Source organism: Oncorhynchus gorbuscha, linkage group LG20, assembly GCF_021184085.1.
Source record: "Oncorhynchus gorbuscha isolate QuinsamMale2020 ecotype Even-year linkage group LG20, OgorEven_v1.0, whole genome shotgun sequence".
Lineage (NCBI taxonomy): Eukaryota > Metazoa > Chordata > Actinopteri > Salmoniformes > Salmonidae > Oncorhynchus > Oncorhynchus gorbuscha.
Window position 1 is genome coordinate 25,927,491 of NC_060192.1, and position 10,319 is coordinate 25,937,809.

General features: G+C 48.2%; 1 protein-coding gene across 6 annotated transcripts in view; it reads left to right on the forward strand.

The window, feature by feature from the left end:
• Positions 1–10,319, forward strand: part of LOC124007393 (signal-induced proliferation-associated protein 1-like) — a 46,479-nt gene that overhangs the window by 17,672 nt on the left and 18,488 nt on the right. For all 6 annotated transcript variants that reach the window (XR_006833919.1, XM_046317905.1, XM_046317908.1 and 3 more), the window contains exons 2-6: positions 5,002–6,710; positions 6,836–6,960; positions 7,144–7,332; positions 9,372–9,546; positions 10,073–10,176. Coding sequence is in view for 5 of the 6 variants with exons in the window: in XM_046317905.1 (XP_046173861.1) it covers positions 5,594–6,710; positions 6,836–6,960; positions 7,144–7,332; positions 9,372–9,546; positions 10,073–10,176 (1,710 nt within the window). In the remaining variant the exon portion in view is untranslated. The remainder of the gene's footprint in view (positions 1–5,001; positions 6,711–6,835; positions 6,961–7,143; positions 7,333–9,371; positions 9,547–10,072; positions 10,177–10,319) is intronic.

A 10,319-nucleotide genomic window follows, 5' to 3' on the forward strand; every position in this document is an offset into this window, starting at 1 on the left:
GAATAAATCAATGAGTCCATAAGGGATCTGTAAGCCTAGACAGCCACTGAAACCTGACATAGAGAACCAGTTTATCACGTGAGAGAGCGGATATGGCCGTGGGGTGGATACCTACCCTGGTCATTGATCACATTTAACGGCTGCCTGTGGTGAGCTTTTAAGCTGATTTTAACGGCCTGAAGCAAATACATTTATACACTACATTTAATGAATGTACCCTGCTGTAGGCTACAGCAAATACAATTTATAATGATCTGCAAATACTTTTGTTGTTGCTGTTTTCCCCCTCAAAATGATTTGCTGATAAGAAGGGGCTTAAAAATGCATCAGATTTAAGCTTGATGAAGGCATGTGAGATGGAGGTCAGGAGTTAAACAGAGATTTGTGGTTGGCAGGCTGAAGGCTGCCAGGTCTCTCTCTGGTAGTCCAGTTAGCCGTGATGGGAGGGGGAGAGCAGAGCAGGGATATGATGACGACACCCATCCTCTGACGGTTAAAAGGTCAGGATGCATGTGACATCACTTCCTGCTGCACAGGACGAAGCCTAGAAGGGAGTAGGGGTCAGAGATGGCACAAAAAGAAAAGTGTCCAGGAAACATGGCTTCCCTAAAGTGGGTGTACAGTCACCATGGCCACATCCGGACAGCACACACCAGCAGCCCTGTAGTCTTGTCCTGGGCTTTGCATGTACACCAAACAGGATGGAGACCCCACTGCGCTGAGCACTCATGGCCTCCAAACCACTAAGGTCCCAGCAGAGCTGGTGAAAGATAGACAGCACTAGAAAACATGAGCCCAACACAGACATACTGTAGTACCTGTAGAGGGGAAGTCTGCTGGAGTACCAAGGCAAAGTCCCGCTATAAAGACTGGATCAACACAGGTCACACAGAGAGCAAAGATACTCAGTATAGTGACTGAGATCTGAGATCATTAGCAGCCACTCACTGCTAGCAATGTTTTATCAGCGTAGTTAGACAGTGCATCAAACACCAATGTTGAGGCTTAATGATGTAGTGAGGTAGTGCGTTCCTGGTTGGGCTTCTGAGGCAGTGAGACTGCTCTGCTTTCTGGTTTCATGAGAGGATCTGTTGACTGTGGAGTGGGACTGCTGAACGGTCACGATAAACGCACCCAATCTTCAGAAAGTCCTGGAGAACACTCTAATCCCTTGGCTGCATGTCTTTGGCAATCCCTCTTTGCTTAATCCTTTGCTAGAGGAGGAAATACATTGCAGTTTGTAGGTTATTGTGATTTACTGTAATTTGAACTGCATACAATGAAGTGGAGAATGCATATTTATCTATTAAACTCTCCGTCATATAATGGTTTCACATGAAAACATGAACCCATTTTCAAAACTAACATCCCGCCCTCTACCGTTTGTTTGAATGAAAGGCCAGCATGCAGATCTAAATAGATATTGAATTTGGTTAAAGGAAGGGACAGATGCGACAGAAATAGGTTCACATGACCTTTAGGGTGAGGAAACCTTTCACGCTATAACGTTGATACATTCAATAAAGGCACTTCCGTGTTTGACACAGAAACCACCAGACGTGCTGGTTAGTAGTCTGTGAGGGGTGGAGAAATTAACATTGCAGCTCTGCACAGAAGTGAGATGAGCGGGAACCTGTGGTCACCATGGTCCCCTGTTGCATAGTTTAAACTAGCGATCTCAAGCCCCTCTCTTGGGGTGGGCAGTTAGAAACAGAACATCACATACAAATATAAGATCTTAACCGGATCATCCTGTTGCAGGAGAACTTCCCTGCAATGTAGGAAATGTTAAACTTGTGATATATTTCAGCTTGAAAAAGTCTTCGGAAGTTCGTGATTTTCACTTTTTTCTGATTTGATTTTCCCTTAAGAAAAATGGATCAACTCCTACAAAAATGTCCATTAATTATAATCCACATAATAATTCAAATGTCCTGTTGCTGCAGGATTATTTTCTTGCTGTAGCGCACTGGCTCAAAGTAAGATCCTACATCTGTACAGCACTAGACTGGTTTCCCTTCATCAATCTGACTCATAACTTAAATATGTACAGTATGCCTCTAAGTCAATCCACAGAACATGGGAGTATAATGATTTGCCTGCAGGGCAGCCTCCTCTGCAGCCCTTTATGTGGTTGTAATGAACAAGGCAACAAAACCACTGGATTTCCAGTTTTAAGCTGGCAATCAATTTATAATGCATGAGACTGAAAAAAATGAGACTGGATTGATCAAATATTTAGCATGAGTTATCGTGTTGTTAAAAGAGACGACCTACATTTATGGGTAATTGATGTGGGCGTGTGCAGATTTTGAGATTGTTGATTGCTTGCTTACAATCTGCCATTGGTTCACTAAAAACACCAGGGAACTATCTCTATGAGGGGCACATGGGGGGGGGGGGGGGGTGCATGGCTATACAGTGGATGTACCTGCTTGAACTATAGATCACAAAAAAATACTCTTGAGTGTTCTCGATGAACACATACAGACCCCTTGGTCCTGTTTGGAACTACAGTAATGCTCACATTTCAGAAAATTCTATCCTGTTCTCAGACTGTACCAAACATTTGACTGACACAGCATGTCAGGAGACTATAGGCTGGGGGATTCATAATCCTTGGATGGAAACTAAGTGGCTGGGCTTGGTACCAGCAGGGAGATGGATGCTGCTGCTCTGTCCTTGAACAAGTCAAACCTGATTTGCTGCAGAAGAAATTGATATTATCCAGAAAATATATCAGAGTGAATTACTGTGGTTTAAGGCATCTAGTGGATAGTGCAATTCATAGATGGAGGCTTAGTTTCAGTATGCATGTCCAAAATGTTATCATGTTTCACATGTCATCATGGTCGAGGTCTAGGCCTACAATACTGTATTTATACCACCGGTTACAGGTGGATTATTCCTTTTGTGGACATACAGAGAATTGTCATCTCCAATATTCAGTCAATAAACGGAATGGCTATTTACATTCACTGTTACAGAGGCACAGAGAGAGAGAGAGAAAGAGTCGAGATCAAAAAATAAAGAACGAGAGAGACTGAGACAGACATTACTTCCTCGCTCACCAATCAGCTACACGTCTCTGCAGCATTCTGTGCTGTGTGGTGGCGCGCCGGGAAGCTGAGCTGAGCTGCATCACTGCACCTGCTCTCAAGACTGCATATCATCTGGAGACAGGAGTTGCATGATAAATAGCGAGACAGCAAGCAACTTTGAGGACCCCTAAACGTAACCCTTACCTTAACCATTTTAAATGTTAACTTCAATGGGTAGGGATGTACCAAGGATTCCAGATAGCAAAGACCGTAGAAGAATGCCTTATCTCATCTTCGTATTTAACGCCAAACGGGTTTCCGATATCGTGTGATTGACGTCAATTTGGTCCTAGACAAGGGAAAAGAGAAAGGGGATGTCAGGAACCGAAGCAATTCATTTGCAAACAACCTATTATCGCCGGTGAGTAAATATAAACATAAAATAAAATCAATGGTCTGTAATGAAAACGAATAAGGATGTTTAGATTAGGCCTAACTAGATGATGACATTAGGCATATTTTAGCAATAGGCTGGCCTTGTCACCTAGGGAACTCTCACGTGTACTGTACAAGTATCAATCAATGTGTTTGTCGCGGGGTCTGGAAAGGTCTGGCCCAACCCAAATGATGACAGAAATAATGAATGAGTTGCCAAGATCTGGTATCAATGTAGCCTAGGCAGCCGATAGTATTGGCGAGATTAGCACAATCGTATAGGAACGATGTGCATTCCCGGTAATACACTGGTGTCCCCCATCCACTATTCAGGCTGAAAAGGCATAATTTCCCGCCTTAACTAGCTATAATTACATTTACATTACATTTTAGTCATTTAGCAGACGCTCTTATGTGCCTTGCTCAAGGGCACATCGACAGATGTTTCACTGATTCGAATTGGTTCTGGGCTTTCAGTTACTGGCCCAACGGCTAGGCTTATCCCCCTCCCTTGACTGAACGCGGTGTGCAACATCCTAAATTGTCCGAAAATCCGAAAATGGTGGTGAAAAATTGTGTTTTATAAAGAGACATATATTGAGAGACACATAGTGCACATATTTTCCCCGTTTCTTTTGCGGCGGCTCGCCATTTGAAGATCTTGCCTTTGCAGCCTGAATGGAGGATGCTTTATTTACGAGCCGGTACATTTGACAGACAGAGAGAGAAGGTGAGAGACAGACAGAGAGGCATTAGAGGACAGACTGAGAGCATGAAAGGGAGAGAGACAGACAGACATACAGACAGAAATAGAGAGAGAGAGAGATCTTATTCTGTTGGCAGGCTGGCCAGCATTGTTAGGTGTATGACTATTGTATTCAGGGCGTCATGCACCGCAAGAATTTGAGGGGGCACAAAGTACAAGGATGGCTGGGGGGTGGTCCAGAGTAAATTCTGAAACAGCTTTTTCCTGCAACCTAGAGCCATAGTCATTATGCATAATTCTATGTAAAAAACAACAACAACATCTTTATTTTTCTGCATATTGAAGCATAGCTCTTGAGATGTCTAATATCCTGTTTATTATTATTATTATTTTTAACTAAACATGCTTCTCTACATGTTCTGATTGTATTCTTAAATTGTCTTAGGACAGGAAGGCCCCCTCCTCCAGCCCAGGGTTCAGATTGTCTGTGGATGTGGTGGGCCATATGACTTGCTTGGCAGCTATTTTTGGAAAGCAAAAAAATTATAATGCAAGTATTCAGAGGTGAAACGCTACTGAAAAATACAACACACGTCAGAGCTTCTGGTTTTCCTATTCACGTTTCTACACTTCATTGTTGAAAATAAATGCATGGTAATATTTTGGCCAAAGGGGCTAAAACACTGGTCTACTGTTTGCTTTGCAACCGTTGAATGAAATCTGAGGTATCAGGAAGCATAATAGCAGTGTCAAGCCAAGATGGGTGTCTGCGGTCAAAACCATACTTAAAAATGACCGTCGCTTTGTCGCTGTGTACAGGTGTCCAGTGGAAGAGACCAAAGAGAAGCAAGCAGGTGCTGAGGGGTGGGAGCTGATGGATGACAGATCAGAGAGGCCAACACACACGCAAATCCTCCCCAACCCAGAGGACAGAGAGCTGGACCAAACCACGACTGGACCACACTACGACTGGACCACACTACGACTGGACCCCACCACGACTGGACCACACCACGACTGGACCACACCACGACTGGACCCCACTACGACTGGACCCCACTACGACTGGACCCCACCACGACTGGACCCCACCACGACTGGACCCCACTACGACTGGACCCCACCACGACTGGACCCCACCACGACTGGACCCCACTACGACTGGACCACACCACGACTGAGGCACACCAGAATAGTAGTCATCTGCAAAGCCAAAGCTGGAGGACGTCCTAAAGGAACTTGGAATGGGTGTACGTTTTCCAGACCTAAAACATATTATTGTATCTGATACAGTCATCTAATAGTCCTTTGCATTTTGTTATTGAATGTGGATGAAGACCACGTGTAGTCCTCTTACTCATCAGGCTTGACACAGTGAGGAGAGATAGTTGGAGTCGGAGTCTGAGGCACCATGCAGTCTGACGACCTCTTTCTACGCAAGTTTTGCCGGCAGAGGCCACGACCCCCTCTGACAACGGTCAACTTTGACTCTAAGCGGGAGGGTGGGGTAAGGGCGCGGGTGGTGGCAGGGGAGTGGCCCCCGAGGAGGGATGGAACAGATGGGGAGAGTCTTACTACTCCGAGCTGTGTGGGTCTGAACCTGAGGTCAGTGGGCCGAGGACACATCATGCAGAGAAGCAACAGTGACGTGACGCTGGGAGACCTGGACTCCTCTGGTAAGGCGGGAGGGAAGGCAACACGGGCGGTGGGGGAGAAGGCAGGTGCCGGGGCCCAGGAGGACTCAGGGGTGGTGCTGCACAGGGAGTATGGAAGCCTCTCCTCACTGGAGAGACAGATAGGTCTGTCAGGAATACAGGACCCGAGTGCAGAGGACCAAGGCGTTCTGAGCCCCAACGCCCTCCGCTTCAAAGACCCCTTTCTGCTGCTGGGCCTGCAGGGAACCCCCCCAGAGCCTGACGGCTTCTTCAGGGCTCTGTCCACCCCCGCAGGAGACACCCCAAAACCAGCCAAGCCCCCAAAGCCTGAGGGGCTGAGCAAGAAGGCCAAGCCCTCTTCTCCACAGGTCCCCCAACCAGGTCCTTATGACAACCTGGGTGGAGGAGCCTGGGTCAGGAATGTTGCCCACTATGATGTCCAGAGCATTTTGTTTGACCTCACAGAGGCGGCCAGCAACCGAGACAGCATCGGCCGCAAAAAGAACATCACCTCAGGGGCATCGGCTGCCTCAACGATGCGTCCCCTCACCCAATCCACGCCCTCGCAGAGCGGGGGCGGTGTTGGGGGGGCTGTGGAGGACCCCTCCCTGGACGAAGGAGATGGCATCGACAACGAGCTGCTGCTCAGCTGCCCCCACTTCCGCAATGAGATGGGGGGTGAGGAGCGGGCGGGCCTGGGGAATACGCATGGCAGAGGGGGTCTGTGGCTAAGCCTGAGGAACCCCAACGATGCTGTCTCAGTACTGGAGGAACCCAGAGAGAGCCACATCCAACAGCAGGGCAAGAGCAACTATTTCATAGAACACGCAGACCTGGGAGCCCACTACTACCGCAAATACTTCTACATGAAAGGTGAGTGCTGTGTAGGTGTGTGTGAGAGAGGTTGTTTGCTTTTCTTGAATTAATAGTGTTAGTCAACAACAGTGTTATAAGGAAACCTGTTATAGATGTGTAAAAACACTCTTTTCACTCCTCAGATCATCAGAACTTCTTTGGCATGGATGACCGCCTTGGTCCAGTGGCCATCAGCTTCCGTAGAGAGGAGAAGGAGGGGTCCAGTGGAGCTCAGTATAACTACAGGATCATCTTCAGAACCACTGAGGTCAGTCTACACCGCAGACTCGTGGTCAAAAAGAGTAGACAGTATTGACAGACTTACTGGTCCTTTTATGAAAACATACTGGCATTCACTCATACACAAACCCAGACTGACACATTATGGCATTACGAAGTCACTCATCCATTTCAGTCACTCACACTCCTCCTGCCTTTCTCTTCCTCCCAGCTGAAGACTCTGCGAGGCTCCATCCTGGAGGAGTCCGTGCCCTCAGCGGCCCGCCACACCACCCCCCGAGGCCTGTCTCCCAAGAGGCTCCTGGAGTTCATCATCCCAGAGCTCAACCTCCACTGCCTGCGCCTGGCCTCCACCTCACCCAAGGTCCGAGACACCCTGCTCAAGCTGGACGAACAAGGGGTGAGTAGGTCCCACCCATGGTGCTGCTGCTTACACTGCCACAGCCATACTGCCAGTGGCATAGAAATGGAATATATAGATAGATTATTAGAATTAATAGAAATGGGCCTCCCGGGTGGCTCAGCGGTCTAAGGCACTGCATCGCTAGAGGCGTTACAACAGACCTGGGTTCATTTCCGGGGCTGTGCCATAACCGTCCATGGCTGGGAATCCCATAGGATGGCGCACAATTGGCCCAGTATCGTCCGGGTTAGGAGAGGGTTTGGCCGGTGAGGCTTTACTTGGCTCATCGCACTCTAGCGACTCTTATGGTGGGCTGGGTCCCTGCAGACTGACTCCGGTTGCCAATTGAACGGTGTTTCCTCCGACGAATTGGTGCGGCTGGCTTCCGGGTTAAGCTGGAGGGTGTTAAGGAGTGTGGTTATGCTGGCATGTTTCGTGAGGATGTGACTCCACCTTCGCCTCTCCCGAGCCAGATGGGGAGTTGCATCAATGAGATAAGATTTTTAAAAATTGGGAAAGGTAGTCAGTTGTACAACTGAATGCATTCAACTGAAATTTGTCCTCTGCATTTAACCCAACCCCTCTGAAACAGAGCGGTGCAGAGGGTTGACTGCAGGTAGCCTAGTGGTTAGAGCCAGGTAGCCTAGTGGTTAGAGCCAGGTAGCCTAGTGGTTAGAGCCAGGTAGCCTAGTGGTTAGAGCCAGGTAGCCTAGTGGTTAGAGCCAGGTAGCCTAGTGGTTAGAGCCAGGTAGCCTAGTGGTTAGAGCCAGGTAGCCTAGTGGTTAGAGCCAGGTAGCCTAGTGGTTAGCGTGTTGGGCCAGTAACCAAAAGGTAGCTGGATCAAATCTGTTGTTCTGCCCCTGAGCAAGGCAGTTAACCTGCTGTTCCCGAGGCGCCGAAGAGGTGGATGTGTATTAAGGCAGCCCCCCTCACCTCTCTGATTCAGAGGGGTTTGGTTGAATGCATTCAGTTGTACAACCTACTAGGTATTCTCTTCTTTCCTTTCCATAATCGACATCCATGTCTTTGGTGCCCAGGGAACACTGGGTTAAATGCCTTGCTCAGGGGCAGAACGACAGATCCTTACCTTGTCAGCTCGGGGAGTCGATCCAGCAACCTTTTGGTTACTGGCCCAACGCTCCAACCACTAGGCTATTGGGGAAAAAAGTGGGGAAAAATAATAATAAATTGTACATATATATATATTTAATAGAAATGGATAAGGACATTGCAATTTCAATTCATGGTCTATTATTTGTCATTCAGAGATTCATCCTAAACATACTGGATGAAATGTTCATGGTTAGTAACGCTAACTGTGCTGGGTTGACCACTCAGTGTTCTGTCACTCTGCATGGCCTGGCCCAAAAAAGGTCAGATCCATCAGGATCAATGGAGGCTGCTGAGGGGAGGACAGCTCATAATAATGGCTAGAATGGAGTCAACCACATGGTTTCCATGTGTTTGATGCCATTCCATTTACTGCATCCCAGACATTATTATGAGCTGTCCTCCCTCAGCAGCCTCCACTGCTCAGGATACTCTGTTAGATGTAAACCTCCTACGGTTTGATGAACAGGTAAGATTTAATTACAAATTATCTCTTCCCCCCCCCTCTCCCTCTCTCCCTCTCTCCCTCTCCCCCTCCCTCTCCTTCTCCTTCTCCCTCTCCTTCTCCCCCTCTCTCCCTCTCTCCCTCTCCTTCTCTCCCCCTCCCTCTCCTTCTCCCTCTCCCCCTCTCCTTCTCCTTCTCCCTCTCCCCCTCTCCCTCTCCCCCTCTCCTTCTCCCTCTCTCCCTCTCTCCCTCTCTCCCTCTCTCCCTCTCTCCCTCTCCCTCTCTCCCCCTCCCTCTCTCCCTCTCCCCCTCCCTCCCTCTCCTTCTCCCCTCCCCCCTCCTTCTCCCTCTCTCCCTCTCTCCCTCTCCTTCTCCCTCTCTCCCTCTCCCTCTCTCCCTCTCCCTCCTTCTCCCTCTCTCCCTCTCCCTCCTTCTCCCTCTCTCCCCCTCTCCCTCTCCCCCTCTCCCTCCCTCTCCCCAGCTGAACTTCCAGAGGAAGGTGGGGGTGATGTACTGCCGTGCAGGCCAGAGCTCTGAGGAGGACATGTATAACAACGAGAGCTCGGGGCCGGCCTTCGAGGAGTTCCTGGATCTGCTGGGGGAGCGGGTGAATCTGAAAGGCTGGGAGAAGTACCGAGCTCAGTTGGACACCAAGAGTGAGCATTGCACATACAGATCTGCTCTCTTAATTTGATCACTGGTGTTGAAGGGAATTTTCCTGCGCAAAATATTTTTCCATTAATTATAATCCACATAATAATTCACATTTCCTGTTTCTGCAGGATTAATTTTCCTGCTGTGAGAAACTGGACAAATTAAGATAGAACACTTGTACAGTCATTATCACACTATCAAGACATTATCTATAGGCTGGATATAGCTCACCCTGTCTGGAGACACACACTATCTAGGGGGCATTATTTGCCAGGGAACGCATAAGATTAACACTATCTAATACTGTGTAATCGTAGCAGTATTGGGGGAGGTCGTATAGTCTCTGTGTTTGTCCTCCATCTTAATACTGTCCATCACTGTGTAATCTCAGCACCCTAGAGTCAGACCACAGTGTACTGAGAGTTTGGTCTGTATTTAACTGTCTGGAGACTGTCTCTCACTCTGTTGACTACTAGGCTGAGAGCGACGTGTGTAAACCTTTCTCTGTGTGTGTGTGTGTGTGTACAGCGGACTCAACAGGGACCCAGTCCCTCTACACACACTACCAGGACTATGAGGTGATGTTCCATGTGTCCACCATGCTGCCCTACACGGCCAACAACACACAACAGGTAACAATACACACTGCTTTACAGGACACCAAGGAAACCAAGTCAACTAAGGGGCTCGCGAGTGGCGCAGTGGTCTAAGGCACTGCATGTCAGTGCTATAGGTGTCACTACAGACCCTGGTTCGATTCCAGGCTGTCTCACAA